The sequence below is a fragment of the Typopeltis vanoorti genome, chromosome 13 (assembly GCF_054136105.1).
Source record: "Typopeltis vanoorti isolate ZY-2024b chromosome 13, IOZ_Tvanoo_1.0, whole genome shotgun sequence".
NCBI lineage: Eukaryota > Metazoa > Arthropoda > Arachnida > Uropygi > Thelyphonidae > Typopeltis > Typopeltis vanoorti.
This window is the reverse complement of record NC_143561.1, coordinates 125151527-125167566: the sequence shown is the minus strand read 5'-3', so window position 1 is coordinate 125167566 and position 16040 is coordinate 125151527. Positions and strand designations below refer to the sequence as shown.

Below are 16040 nucleotides of genomic sequence, written 5' to 3'. Positions count from 1 at the left end.
TCACTCTATGAACTAGTTCATTAGAGTGAAGTGCTTTGGAATTTTAAATAAGCTTGATGTTAATAAGGCTGACACATCAGATGGAATATCATTTATATATATATATGTTAAAGATGCCAAGCTATTTTAAACTTGGTTTTACTCCATTTCCCAAGTAATCAAACAGACAAATAAGTCAAGTTGAAAGTTTATTTTTCACTTGGTTAGAATATAATAAATTTAGTTTAATCCTTTATCCAAGTGTGAGCAAACAAAGTTTGCGCCTGAAAGTATCTTCAGGACTGAGGTAAGGTGGTACACACCAGGGCAACTCGTTGCAAAGGTGGGGCAAGCTACCAATACTCCTGTCTCAGTATCTCCTATAATGCAAAACACATCTCCTTGCGGATATGTCTAATGTTATGCATTAAGGGAAGGGCCACTACCCAGACTAGTTTCGACCTTTATTGAGGTCGAATGGGAGTTCATGTCTCTCATCATCGGCCTTTGGAGAATAAAGCATGCTGAGGGTCAGCAAACAGTGAGAGAGGAGAATAATGAAAGATAGAGTAGGACAGTAGGAGGTAAAAGAGGCCTCAGTCAACCTGTTTAGCCTTATATGGCTAATTGGTCTGTGACACATATTCTCAATTTATCTGTTAAAAAAAAAAAGAAAATTTAACCATAAAAATTTTGACTAATAGTTCACTTATAAATTTATCCTTAATAATTTCATCAGTTATCTATGAAGGAGATCCATTGACCTGTTTTGTAAACAATAATTTCAGTTAGAACTTTTTTTTTTTTAAATTACATAAAAATCAAAGGACTTAAGGTCCGGTCAGTTGAACTGAAAGGAAACAAAATAAGGAACTTGCAAACCTGGTACCACTGGGACTTAGAATGGGGTAGAAGACTGGCCCGGGAGATGCCGCTCACAAGGAGCAGCACCGCTTCGCAGCCCGGGTTCTCAGATCTACCCCCCTTATTTGGAGTAAAGGAAACCGTGCCAGCGAAAGCTTTGTGGCGAGGAAGAACAGAGTGGTTGTTACTTTTCCTAGGGAGAGTTAGGTGGAGTTTTGGAGATACTAAAGAAATATACAGGGCTTGATGCGTCCCTGTATAAGAAAGCATATTTTCGGTGGTTTGCAGTATTTGTTCACAAATTTAAAGTCGCCTAGTAGATGTCTCTCTTGCGCAAGAAATTTAGGAAGGTAAAAAAAGAAACCGTTCCTTATTCCTGCGTACATTAAATTTGCGTCCCGTACCTGGGATTTTTTCCGTACCTTCCAGATGTGACACTTTAAGACGTTAATTAAAAAAATGGCGAATTTTTGGGTCTTGTTGACTGGTGGCGGGAATTGCAGGTATATGACCTCTTCTAGTGATAGCATCGGGATTCCCAGTGCTGTGCTCAGTCTTTGCCAGACGCGTTGGGCTGGTGGGCAAAAATAAAAGAAATGCTCCACCGTTTCCACGCCCCGGCAGACATCACAAAAGGGATCGCACGGACTGGGTACGTACCTAGATTTAACCTGTTTCACCGGGAGCCGCCCATAGGCTATTCGCCAGGCCAGATCCCGATGAAAAGGCTGTCCCCAGCTATTCTTGATGTTTTTAAAGAGAATTTCATTATTTGTCCCAAGGTTTGGTGTATCACGCCTGGAGAGTTGGAAGAAATCCCAGTATACTGCTTTCGGTTTGTGTGTGAGGATTTCTGTTCCTTTGTCTCTAAGTACTGTGAGTGATTTTACTAGTGTGCGGTACCACTGGGGCACAACCCTTGCACGGTGTCCAGCATAGTCCGTGGTTCCAAAGAGGGGGAGGAAAAGTCCTATAAAATATCTAATTAGGAGGCCTGAAATATGGTTTGAGTTTAAGGCCTTCCGTACGGTTTTGAATGTATTTGCATAAAGCAAGCTTTTGAGATCAGGCAGAGCGTACCCCCCTTCTTCATGTTTTAGTTGCAAGTATTGTTTTTTAACCTCATGTTTTTTTTCATTCCAAAAGAAATCTACCAGTTTTTTGGATAATTGGTTTTCTTGTAGCAGTGTGATGCCTGTGATATTGATTGTGTGCATCAGCATTGGGGTAATGATTGTTTTTATCACTGTGGCTCTGCCATAAAAGGAGAAAAAGGTCGGTTTGAATAGATTTATCTTTTCCGTACTTATTTCCTGTAATTTTTTAACTGGTAAAGCTAGCGACTCAGAAAAGGGAACTCCTAGTATTGTTAGCGGCTGCGTATACAGCGCTAAACCGTAGGGAAATCCGGTGTTATGGAAATTTCCAAAATTTTTGATTTTGGTTTTTTGTGCATTAACTCGGAGACCACTGACTATGCTGAAGTTTTGCAGTATGTCAAGATAGATGCAGATAGACTCAGAGTCTCTGAGTGTGGCCACTACATCATCTGCATATGCTACTATTTTGCACTGTTTGGAAACTTGGGGCAGTGGAATACCATTAATTGCAGGGGTGTTCTCTATTCTTTTAATGAGGGGTTCTAATGCTAGGGAAAAGAGAAGGGGGCTTAGTGGGCAGCCTTGCCTAACCCCTCTCTTTATACGGATTGGTTCTGTCAGAAACCCATTAATAGACAGTTGTGTCGAGGCCTCCGCGTACATATGTTTAATTGTACGCCGAAGTCTCGGGCCTATGCCCACTTTTTTTAGGATGTCCTGTAAGTACGTGTGGCTGACGCTGTCGAACGCTTTTTCCAGGTCGGTGGAGAGAAGTGCCAGGGGGTATTTTTTTTCCTTGGCCAGTCTGATTAGGTCTCTTAGCAGGAAGAGATTAAATTCCATAGATCTACCTGGGATTCCATAGACCTGTGAACTTGTTATTATGTTTTCTATTCCGCCCTTAATGCGTGTACAGATAATTTTTGCGAAAAGTTTATAGTCTAGGTTAGTCAAGGAGATGGGACGCCAGTTATTTGACAAAGTCCGATCTCGGTCTTTTTTGGGGATAAAGATTGTATAGCTCTTAGCGAATTCCTCGGGGATGTTTCCCGAAGTGAGGAATTCGTTAAAGATCTTTACTAGTGCTGGCAGTACAAGGTCCCAGATAGATCTATAGAATTCTATCCCCAGTCCGTCTGGCCCTGAGGTCTTTTTTGTCTTCATCGTTTTGCACATGGCTTTTATTTCAGCTGCAGTTATCGGCCTGTCATGCAGGGCGCTAAGATGCTCGGGAAAACGTTTGACGTCCCACTCACTGAAGTCATCCGTGCCCTGCTGGTCAGCGAAGATGCCGAGATACTGCTGGTGAAAGTGACGGAGTATTTCATGGGTTGAATTTAGAATCTGGCCTTTCTCCTCGATCTGGTAAATCGTTCTTTCATCGTTTGCTGCCACCCGTTGTTGATTGTAGAATGCGGCGGAGGGTGTTTCCAAATTTCTGAGATAGAGTCTCGTGCGAAAGTCGAGGTCATCGACTCTACTCTGCCGCTCTTGCTGCAGCTCTATTTCTACCTGTCTGATAAGATGTCCGCAGGGAACTCCGCTCCGTTCGCTTGACCGGTACCAGCCGAGTTCCCTGTGGAGATCCCTCAGCCGTTTACGTTGTTGGTAGACCCTTTCGCGCCCACATTTTTGAAACAGTTCCTTAGCCTGCCACTTAAAGTGCAGCCAGTTTTCCCAGTCCCAGTTGATGTTTGTCCATTCATCACAGAGTTTCTGTAGCTGGTCGCTAAAAAGACTGGGAAAGGTAGGAGGAAGCCTCCAGGGACCTCTGGCTGTTTCCATAACCTCTGGGAGTGTAATTTTTAAAATGACCAATTTGTGGTCTGTTGACATGTTGTGTGCTGTGGTGTGACGTGTCCTTTGAACATACTGTTCCAAGTTTTGGGACACGTACACCCTATCTAGTCTCGTCGATATCTGGCCGCGGCACCACGTTGTTTCTACCTTCGATGGGTTATTCCTCCTCCAGACATCGACGAGATCAAAATTTGCACAGCATCTTTTTAGAGCGGCGGTTCCGCCGGTTCCGGAGTTTGCGTTCCCGCCTACTTTGTCCAAACGTGTGTCTTCCACACAATTCCAGTCCCCGGCTACTATTAGGTGTTCTGCTCCCAAGAGGTAGTTTTCAAGGGCAGAGAAGAAACCGCTTCTGTGGTATGGGCTGTTCGGGGCGTATACTGCAACAAGCCGGATGGTACAGCCACCGTACTTCCAGTCTACCATTATTAGACGTCCCATGGCATCCTTCTGGACGTTGAAGAACCCCCCTGCGATTGGGGGGTGAATTAGTATCCCCACCCCTCGCGAGTGAGCATCCCCAAAGCACCAGTAGCTAGTGACTGGGTAGCTTCTCGAGAAGTTCTCCACGTCCCAATGCTTATAAAAATGGGTTTCTTGAATCAGGAGGATATTAATTTTGTACCTTAACATTAGCTTCCAGACAGTGCTTTGTGCAAAGGGGTTGCGTAAACCGTTGGTGTTTAAAGTGGCAATTTTAAAATCCATGTTGGTATTTGGAGGAAGGGGGGGTGTTGTCTGTTTGTTGCTCTACATGTTCCACCTGTGATTCACTATCGGAGCTGTTTGGAATATCCATAACGAGGTCATTTTGAAATTCCATTTCTGTGATGCTATAAATGTCCGTGCTGCAGATATGTGAATGGGGTTCTGCTGGTTGGTCCGCTACTGGGGATAGGTTTCCTGTCTTTGTTACCGCCTCCTCAAGGGGCTGGGTGCCTTCGCGTTGGCTTGTAGTTTGTATGTTGTCCATTTCATCTTCTGACGAGAGTAGGCTGCTTTGTTTAGCCTTTTTTGCCTCTTCTGTTTCTGCCTCTCTTGTGCGCTTTATTGGGGCGCTGGTTGTTACAACTTCTTCCTCTTTGCTGCGGGTTTCGAAGTTGGCTGTTATTTCCTTGATGTGGCGGGTTGCCCTGGGTGTCTTACCCGTTACGGGTTTCATGGAGGTCTGTTGCCGGAGCTCTGGAAAATCGCTCCCTGATGATACCTCAGGTGTACCGAGGGGTATAGCCCTGATCGGTATTATGGTCCCTCCGGCTACTTCTGAGGTTGTTCTGTGCGAGCACATGTCCACTTTATGGGTCAAGTCCCCACATTTAAGACAAGCTTCTGTGCAGTTTACTATTTTGTGCTCTGTTGATTTGCAATTTCTGCACTGTAGTTTTGGGCATTCTGCCCCTAGGTGACCCTCAGAGTTACATCGGAAACACAATCTTTTAACACCCGGGTAGTTAACCATGACCCTTGTTTGGCCCACTAAAATGAAGTTGGGAACTTCCTTTTTTCATATCCATTTGTATTTCAACGTCGCCTGTTTTCCAGCCTTTGTAATCTGGATGTTCAAATGCTTTGATACTAATAATATCGCCCCATTGGCTAAAAAATTTCTTGACGTTGTCTTCATTCTCCAGGTATTCCAAGGGAAATCTAGTTATTCTTAAGGTTTTCCGTAAACTCCCTATTAAATAAGGTGTGATCGTTTGTCCCGCACAGGGGGAACCCTCTAATAATTTGCTTCTTGTTTGGTCATTTTTTACTACAATTTGGAATCTTTCTTTTGAGTACGGTGTGAAACCGTATATGTTTTCTGCCCCTACTGTATCAATCAGAGCTTTCACTAAGGTCCGCTCATCTGGGAGCCGCTTGACTTCGATGCCAAGTGTTCTAGTTCTGGGTAAGAATAAAGGCATTGTTGGGGGAAGACCTAACTACTGGCTGTAGAAGGGGGGGGGGAAAGGAGGGCGAAGTCGGGGAACGCCCGGTGTCCCTCACAACAAGCGAAGAGATACCAGAAGGAATGGGTAAAAGAGCCAATAATAAGAAAAAAGGTCTTACCAACACTGAGGTACTTCTGCAGAAAATGAGCATGGAGCTCTCTCTTCGGGCCGCGGGAACTGGATCCTCTTTTGGACTGGTAGGCACAGGTGCTTTCTTCTTCGAACTGGAGCTGTCTTTCACGTCTTGGCAAATAAGGTCTCTTCAGGTCTCGTCAGTGGGAGCGAGGTCTCTTCAGTGGGACCATACCCAAGCTGAGATACCAGGCAGAAGCATTTGCAGGTCATCTCTACCTATAGAAGTTGCCAAATGGTGTGCCACCCATTTTTAATAAATTACTCTGGATTTAGAGAAAGATGTTGAAAGTTTATTTTTCACTTGGTTAGAATATAATAAATTTAGTTTAATCCTTTATCCAAGTGTGAGCAAACAAAGTTTGCGTCTAAAAGTATCTTCAGGACTGAGGTAAGGTGGTACACACCAGGGCAACTCGTTGCAAAGGTGGGGCAAGCTACCAATACTCCTGTCTCAGTATCTCCTATAATGCAAAACACATCTCCTTGCGGATATGTCTAATGTTATGCATTAAGGGAAGGGCCACTACCCAGACTAGTTTCGACCTTTATTGAGGTCTCTTCAGTGGGAGCCAGGCCCAAGCTGAGATACCAGGCAGAAGCATTTGCAGGTCATCTCTACCTATAGAAGTTGCCAAATAGTGTGCCACCCTCAGGCGCAAACTTTGTTTGCTCACACTTGGATAAAGGATTAAACTAAATTTATTATATTCTAACCAAGTGAAAAATAAACTTTCAACATCTTTCTCTAAATCCAGAGTAATTTATTAAAAATGGGTGGCACACCATTTGGCAACTTCTATAGGTAGAGATGACCTGCAAATGCTTCTGCCTGGTATCTCAGCTTGGGCCTGGCTCCCACTGAAGAGACCTCAATAAAGGTCGAAACTAGTCTGGGTAGTGGCCCTTCCCTTAATGCATAACATTAGACATATCCGCAAGGAGATGTGTTTTGCATTATAGGAGATACTGAGACAGGAGTATTGGTAGCTTGCCCCACCTTTGCAACGAGTTGCCCTGGTGTGTACCACCTTACCTCAGTCCTGAAGATACTTTCAGGCGCAAACTTTGTTTGCTCACACTTGGATAAAGGATTAAACTAAATTTATTAAATAAGTCAAGTTTGCGCCTGCACGTATTGTGAGTCTAGCTCTCCTCAAGGAGATGGGCTGTGCATTAAGGGTAAATATTAAGAACAGTGATCAGAGCTTATTCTACTTTTATCATGAGTTGCCTTGACTTGCACTACTTTGAGGGTCAGCTAGACTCACAATACGTGCAGGTGCAAACTTGACTTATTTGTCTGTTTTCTTACTTGGGAAATGGTTGTAAAACCAAGTTTAAAATAGCTTGGCATCTTTAACATTTATTATACCCAAGGTAAAATACTTTCTGCATTTATATCTCATCCTGATATTTTTATTTAATAAGGTTAAAACACCTTATGGTAACTTATTCTGGTAAAATACTTATCAGCTCTGTATTACTAAAATCTTGGTATTTCTAGCCTGGCTGCCACCTGATGAGACCTCAATAAAGGTCAAAACCGGTCTGGGTAGTGGCCCCTTGCCTTTAATACATAGCATCATACATCTCCTCAAGGAGATGGGTTGTGCATTAAGGGTAAATATTAAGAATAGTGATCAGACATTATTCTACTTTTACCATGAGTTGCACTACTTTGAGGGTCAGTTAGACTCGCAGTATGTGCAGGCACAAACTTGACTTATTTGTCTGTTTGCTTACTTGGGAAATGGAGTAAAACCAAATTTAAAATAGCTTGGCATCCTTAACATTTATTATACCCAAGGTAAAATACTTTAATATATATATATATAGAAAGGAATGTGCAAAAGGACTAAGAAATGTCTGAGTTTTTTTAACAGGAACATCTCCTGAAGAGTGAAGACTAGTTAGAGATTATTATTATCCAAGATCTCATGGAGTCAAAGATCTAGGAGGTCCTTTTATCAAACACAGCTCATCATACCGTGCTTTAAACACACTCAAATCCTCTGCAGACACCACACTCTCAGCAATGCATTCCAATCATTCACAACTCTGCATGAAAAAAAACCTGCCTCTCACTCCCCTACTCACACCCTCCTTATACAGTTTCCAGGGATGACCTCTGGTTCTCCCACTAGATGGAATACAAGATCAGATTGATGAGAATAAGAATCTTTCTAGAGGATACATGGATTCATTAAGAGAATGGCTTGCTTCAGTGACCTGGTTACATTTTATTGTAGGGCAGTGGTTCCCAACCTTTTTCCACTTGTGTACCCCCTTTTAAACCCATTTCTATAAATTGTAACCCCTTGTTTTTAAATACTGACATTTATTATTCCATAACTAATGTTTTGCATTTTGTTTACTGTTTTTCCGCTATTACTGATTATTTTTCGTGTACCCCTGAACGGATACGCATACCACCGGTTGGGAACCGATGTCATAGGGTGACAACTATACTGAACAGAGGAGATGCTTATATAATGATTTAGAGAGAATACTACATAACAAACTGTTGTTGAAATAAGGAGATGGGTAGTTATTAGATTGGATATAAGAATATTTGACTAATAGAAGCCAAGTCGTCAGTGGGGAAGTGATGTATCACATGTTCTGTTGCAGGATTGCTTAATTTGTATATTAATCATATAATTCATGGTGAAAGAAAATATAGTTGTTTGCAAATTATGTTAAATTAGTAATTTAATTATAAGTTAGGTTTTGAATAGGCAGATGAATGGGTATGCAAGTTCATTGTTGCAAAGCATTTGTCATACATTTTGGCAAGAGGAGATTAGATGTATTGGTTGAGTTTTGTTTCAGGAGCTGAAAAAGCAAGGGATTGATAGATAGCAAGTTGAATTTCAGGAAAGATAATTAAATTACTAATTTAGTAACATAGTCATGCAGAAAATTTGCTGCCATAATATGAAGGACATAGAGACTGTTGCATTCTTATTACCATTGAGAAGTGGTGATAAAAATTTGATCAGACCAGATTTCAGTTTATTAATATGGTCATAGACCAAAGTCTTAGTCACATTCAAAGAACTGTTGAATAGTTGGTATGAAAAGGAAGGAAGGAATGGGTGTCATAATTAGTGGTGGCCACAAATAACTTGAATAGTGGAATAAAAAAATATGGAAAGGGAGTTGAAGAGGTTGGTGCAGTAAGTGAATAATAATAGTGTCATTGGAAAAGTGACGAGGTTGTTGTCCAGATATGACAGATGTGAATTAAGGAGAGCAATGATACAGAATGACCAAATGGTTGAATTGTGTCAGGTGGAGTGTATTCAATTGGTGAATGTATGGAATGAATTTCAAGGGAAGTTAGAATGGTTCAAAGTCGATGGCATGCATGTGAATGGCTTTGGTGGTGGTCATTTGGAGTGATTGTTGTTTAATAAGAGTGCAAATTAGTACCACTAAGAGTCAGAAAGAGGTTCAGAAGCAGATTGTGAAAGGATGGGAAGAGAGTGGATACAAAGGTAAGGAAGTGATTATAGCAGAACAAAGTGATGCAGTGCAAAAAATGGTGAAATTAGGAAAACAGGGATGGTCAGAACAAAGAGAGAAGTGAATGTTATGCTTGTATACTAACATGCAGAGCATCAGAAATTAAGGAGCTGAGTTTGTAGCATTGATTGAATCAGTATATCCAAAGATAATTGGCATAAGTGAAACTTGATCTACTGTCAGGACTTGAAATGGTGGGATATAGAATTTTCTGAAAGAATAGGGAGATGAGGAGTATTGTTAATGATAGTAGAGGAATTGTGTCCTTCAAGAGTCGAAGTGAAAAATAATAAGTGTGAAATCGAAATCAATAGAAAAGGATGTTATAGGCCAGGAAATGGAAATGTGGAGAGTATTGATTGTGAAATGTTGGGTAAGTAAAAAAAAGGAAGATGATTCTAATGGGAGATTTTAATTATAGGAATGTGGATTAGAAAGAAGAGATAATATATAATAACAAGGAGAGTAAATTTGTTTAATTTCTGTGGGATAACTATCTAAAGCAGCATGTGATGGAAGCATCATGAAGTTTATCAATGTTAGATTTGGTGATAGTCTCACAGGATGTAGTTGTGAATGAGGTATCAACACTACCACCTGTTGGTGAAAGTGACAATGCGGTATTGGTTTCTTGGGCAGTCAAAACAGGAAAAATTGTTATCGAGGACTATGTATGGAACTATAAGGTGGGTGATTATCAGAAGCTCTGTAATCAACCAGCAACAATACATTGGTTGATGAATTGTGTAGAAAAATGATGACAGTACATGGAAAATGATAAGGCAGTATCTAACATAAGCAGCACATAACTGCATACCAAGTGAATAAATAGAGTACAAGTTAGATGAATGAACAGTGAAATCAAGCAAGCAGTGTTATAAAAATATGGAGGAAGTATAAGACAATTTCCAGTGAATGGATGCATGAAGAATATAAAGTTCAGGCCAGAAAAGTGATAGGCATGATTAAAAGAAAAAGTAGAATATCAAAGGAGATTGGCCAGTCAGGTCAAAGCTAATCCAAGAGAATTTTTCTACTATGTGGCAAACAAGAAAAATAATTATGGGAAGTTGATGCTGGTGAATAGTTATGGTAGCAGAGTAACCATAGCAAATAATATATAGTGGAATTATTTAACGAATACTTCAGCGTATATCATAGTGGTGTGAATGATGCTGTGCAATGTTAAAGGGAGGCAAGAATTAGGAGAATTGATACACCTCTGATTCTTTCACCTTCAAGTGTTCCTTGAGTTAGATGTTAATAAGGCTGTGGGAATGGATGATATATCATCATGTTCCTTTTCCTGGTTATTTTATGAGAATCTTTGCGTGGGTAAAGTTCCGAAGGTGTGAAAAGAAGGCAAAATAATACCTCTCCACAAGCATGGTTCGAGAACAGAAGTTTCCAGTTATAGACTGGTCTATATATCTGCAGTTGTCATCAACCCAATCAAAGATTGGATTGATGAACATAAGATTCTCTATGATGGTCAGCATGGATTTGTGAGGGACAGGTCTTGTTTTTAGCAATCTACTTATGTTTTATAAGGTGATGAATGTGTTGGATAAGAGAGAATCATGTACAGTAATATTCTTGGACTTTACAAAAGCATTCAATAGCTTACCACATAAGTTGGTGTACAAGCTGCAGCAGATAGTAATAGATAGCAGATTGGCTCTCTGAATGATACCAGCAAGTTGTGTATGATGGAGCCATGTCTCAGAAAAGGAAGGTACCTCAGGGTTCTGTTTTTGGGAGCCCCCACTGTTTAACTTGTTTCTTAATGATATTTCATGTGGATTGACTGGGGATCATCAAATGTTTGCTGATAATGCAAAGTTAGGTAGAATTATTAGGAATAGTGTTGATGTTAATTCTCTGCAGAAAGATTTAAATAGACTTTTAGCTTGGACAAATTAGTGGGATTGCAGTTTTAATATTAATAAATGCAAGGTGTTACACTTTGGGTTACAGAGATATAAGGCTACATACTATATTGGTGGAGCTGAGATTCAGGATCTTAACTACATGGAGTGATGGTGGGCAGTGGACTGAAGTTCTGAGGGCACATGTTGCAAAGACTGCACATAGTGTTGCTGCTATGATAAAAAGTACATTGATATGTAGGGATAAGGAATTGATGCATGTATATAATGCATTGGTCAGACTGCATATGGACTATTGTGCTCAGATTTGGTCAACTAGTTTTCATTGTGATGTGGAAACACTATATATATTCTCAAAAGACATAACCAAAGCAATACCAGTATTCTGGAGTGTTGGTTATGAAGAGCATTTGAGAGAATGTGGATTACAGAGGGTGGTGGATAGAGGAGATATGATAGACCTTCAAGTTAGTTTAGGGATTCTATGAGATTAATACAGAAGGTATTATAAAAAGAATGGATGTTAAGATGGGAAGAATGAAAGGCCATCCCTGAAAATTGTATAGAGATGTGAAGAAGGGAGCAGATTTTTTTTTTTACATGGGAATGCATTGTGTGAATGCAGGTAGCGTAAATAACTTCAAAGCTCATTATGATAGACATGTTGCTGGTTGAGTAGGCCTCCCATGATGAGTCTGTTGATTTCATGTAGGTTGCCAAATAATAATAAATGTACTCCAAGCTTGGCAGATAGAAGAGGCAATATGATTGTGAGAGAAAGCTATTAGATATAGGATAATTACTTTATATTGAAATAAATGGCAGGATAAAGAGCTCATATGATATGTAGATTTTTGTGTGTGGTGAATGAGTAAAAGGCACTGCCAGATTGCTGTGTAGCAAGTTTAGTTTCCTGTGATAAGTCTTATGACTGTAGATGTGCAGAAATACTCTGAAATATTTCCCCATCTATCTGATAAGCTTTAATTTTTTTTATGTAAATCACAAAGTTGTAAACTTATTATATATTAGTACTATGAATGAGCAAGGATATTGCTGAAAATCCAGATGAAAGATTAAAAGAAACAAATTTCTCAAGCCACTTTGGGTCTATGTTTGTGTTTTTTTTTTTTAATGACATGCTTCTTCCACTAGTTTCAGTTATGTATCCTCAAAACAAACATTCCATAGTCTCAAGACTATGGAATTGAAATTTTTGTTTTGAGGATACATAACTGAAAAAAATCTAGGATCGTAACATATAGCTTATATAATGGCACTATCATTTCCTTATCAATTTTTGATTCGTTATTCCCTTCTATCTATATACATTTGGGGATTTATGTGAATATGTAGAAGAGATGTTTTTATATGTAGAATGATTTTTATGATGAAATAAATAGATTTTTTAAAATTTTTCCCAGATGATTTGTCTATTTTGTGGAATAAAACAATTAAATACTCTCAATATGATATGTATTTTTTATTTAATTGGAAATAAATGTTAATACATATGCTTTTCTTTTACTTTTGTAGTCCAGGGCTTTAGCCCAAGCTGCATCAGATCTCAGAGATTTGATAAGACAAAGACTAGATAAAGATTCTTTTCTTAAAAGGTCTCAACATGTTCTTTTAGAATCTCGCTTTCAACAAATGGATTCTAAATTATCATTGCCAAAGAAGCAAGATCATGCTGGACATTATTAATCTTATTAATCTCATAATGTTGTACAGAGTATTTGTATATAGTGTATATTGAATTACATTGTCACAAGTTTTTCTTAATGATTGATGTAAGAAAAAAAAGCTGAGAAGTATTTGTGATTAGCATATAAATCATTTTGAATCTTAGACATTTGTAGAAATTGAAGGCTCTAGATGTGCCTTGAAAAACTAAGATCTTTGAACTGGTTCCAGAACATACGTTTTCTACAAAAGTATATTGGGATAAAGTGCAAATGCACTGCGATTTGTGTGTATTATCAGTGTGAATTTAGAATGACTTTTGCTTAAGGCTCTTTGATATTATTTTATTACTTAAGATATATAAGTCATTCAGCTAGTCTCATAGTTAAAGCACAAATAATTTTTGTGATGTGTGTACATAATATTTGCTTTATTTAAAGTGGTATTTTAACATTTCATTGCCTGTGATATTTCACTTCATCTTTCTTGGCATTTCTTGATTGTATGTTTCAGTTGTGCATTTTTTTTCTTCTTCTTTCCAGGGATGAGTACGATGGGGGGGGATGTTTAATTTTCTGGGAAACATCACTTTTCTGTCTATTTCTATGAAATTATTTCTCTCCTTCCTGATTTGTCTATAAATATTAAATTTAGTAAATAAAAGATTTGGGGAAGTGAAAACTGGTGCCATAGCACCCATTTTAATGAATTTATTATCTGCTTTAACTATTATTTTGATTTATACAAAGGCTAAGCCAAAAACAAATATTTATCTGTTACAGTTAGATCATTTATCTTTCAACATTATTCAGCTGTATCTGTTACCAGTTAGATAATTCATCTTTCAACATTATTCAGCTGGAATTTATACTAGTTGTTGATCTAGTTTTATACTTTACTGTATTAAGAAATTTTTAAATATAATTTAAAAATTAATTCTTTAAAAATAGAAACTTACAAATCCCTTAGCATATTATCCCGTTATTAAAGAAATGTATGCAATCTTAGAATGCCCTTTACAAAATTGTAATTCTAGAGCAGTGCTTTCTAACCTCTTAAACTCCCCCCCCCCCCTTTTTTTTTTTTGATAAAAATATCTAATATTTCCTTTTCAAACTGGTCTTGCCCAAGCATTTTATTTGAAATTTTAATATATCTGTAAGTTTATGACTAAAAATATCAATACAATGGTCAATTTAAAAACATAATTTTGATCTTATATTCAAATCTGTATCTCCGCAGACATGTATTACTTATGAATTGTTCCAAAATTCTGGACAGTATGAAGCAGTGCACAATATGGGTTACTTTCAAGAAAGCAAGAGATTTACATCCCACCTCTCCTTCATTTTTGTAATACAAAATGTTGTTTAAACTAAACTAGGCATCTCCATCCTCACGATATCCCTGGAAGGGGTGAAGCACACCTACTAGTTAAGAAGTACTGTTCTAAAATCTCAGAAAAATGAAAAAGAAAATCTAAAATTCACAGAATAAACAGAAAACTTTGTGAGGCAGTGGTAAGCCATGTCTTATTTTTGTTTTAAAATTACAGTCAGAATAAATTTAAAACATCTGAATGTGCTTAACCTAAATGTAAGAGAATTATCTTTTCTTCATTTTATCAAAATATGGAACTACACATACATGCAGTGAGATTATTACAAAAAGATTATGTAATACATAGTCTTCTATTAGTGATTTAACTTAATTTAGAGAAATACAAGATTTCACTTGGATCTATGATAAACTTATAATCCTCTTGTTACCTTCTGTAAATATGACAGAAGGTAACAAGAGCTTATAAGTTCGATATATGAGCTTATAAGTTTGATGCAGCAAACAGTTTTTTTTTTTTTTAATTGAATCTTTAAACAGTTATTATAACTGCACACCAATTTTGTTATTATTGACTGAGTTTTAGAAATTGTTTAAAAGAAGTGCAAAATATGTATAAAATATACATATTTTTGGTACCTTGAGTATTCATCACTCTTCCTATAGAAAACTGATAGGGTCCACATCAATAGTTTGTTATAAGATATTTCTTTGGCATGGTATTGCATCTATGGAATTTTGGTTGGGACTTTTCAGTAGCATGTAATGGTTTTTGCTAATGAGAGCTGACTGATATAGGACATATTCAAACTATACTGAGAGGAAAATTTTACTATTTACCTTTTATTTCATTTATTAGTCACCTATTGATTTTTTTTTCATATTTCAATAATAATTTTGGCCTACTCATTCCAAATGTCATTCACTAAGAAACCATAAATTTGAATAAAGTAAAATCTGATGTGTACAGAATCTATATAAAGTACACAGATACCTCTTTATGAAACCAGAATTAAATTCAAATCATAGATAATACATTATTAAATACACTAATATAACTTATTCTGAATATTCTTAAGTTATATTTAAGAATAAAATTTCTATATATGTATATATACATGTACGTTATTGGACACACATACATAAGATGCAGAAGACTGGTTAAAAATAAACATCTTACTTTATTTGCATAAAATATGGCGAATTTTATAAAGATCCAACAACTTGCAGAAATATTTTATTTTACCATGATTTTTTCTCCCTGTAGGCTTTGTAAGAAGATAAATATTCTGCATTTATGTAGTTTACATACTAATGCAGAAAAACATGCCCATTTTTGTATCCACACACACAAAAATCAATGTTTTAGATATTTCGCTGCTTAAATAGATCAGTAAGTATTCATTTTTACTGACAGAATACAATATTTTTATAAATAGAACTATTCAAAGTGACTATCTGAAGATCAGTATGAATAGAGTTTATATAGTTCCGATATATATTTTAAAAATACATATAAATTTAGTTTAACTGAAATACTAAACAAAATAGTTATGGTAATTTAAAAATGTAGCCTCAGAAATGGAACAGGATATGAGTACATAAACTTCTCAGTCATAAAGTTTAGATAGGTTTTAAATATAAACTTTTTCTACAAATTAAATTTGATTTAATATCTTAAGTGGGTTATACTTAAATTCAGTCTGATTCCTGTAGACCAAAGGTTAACATGTGCATGAATGTTTCAATGCAGTTATAAATGAATGGCAATTTTAATCTGTATG

General features: G+C 37.5%; 1 protein-coding gene across 1 annotated transcript in view; it reads left to right on the top strand.

Annotated features, from left to right (window-relative positions):
- The window catches only part of LOC150100519 (uncharacterized), a 187153-nt gene extending 174214 nt beyond the window's left edge, over positions 1-12939 (top strand). The window contains exon 5 of the mRNA XM_090402671.1: positions 12769-12939. Coding sequence (XP_090258797.1) covers positions 12769-12939 — 171 coding nt within the window. The remainder of the gene's footprint in view (positions 1-12768) is intronic.
- The last annotated feature ends 3101 nt before the right edge of the window (positions 12940-16040 follow it).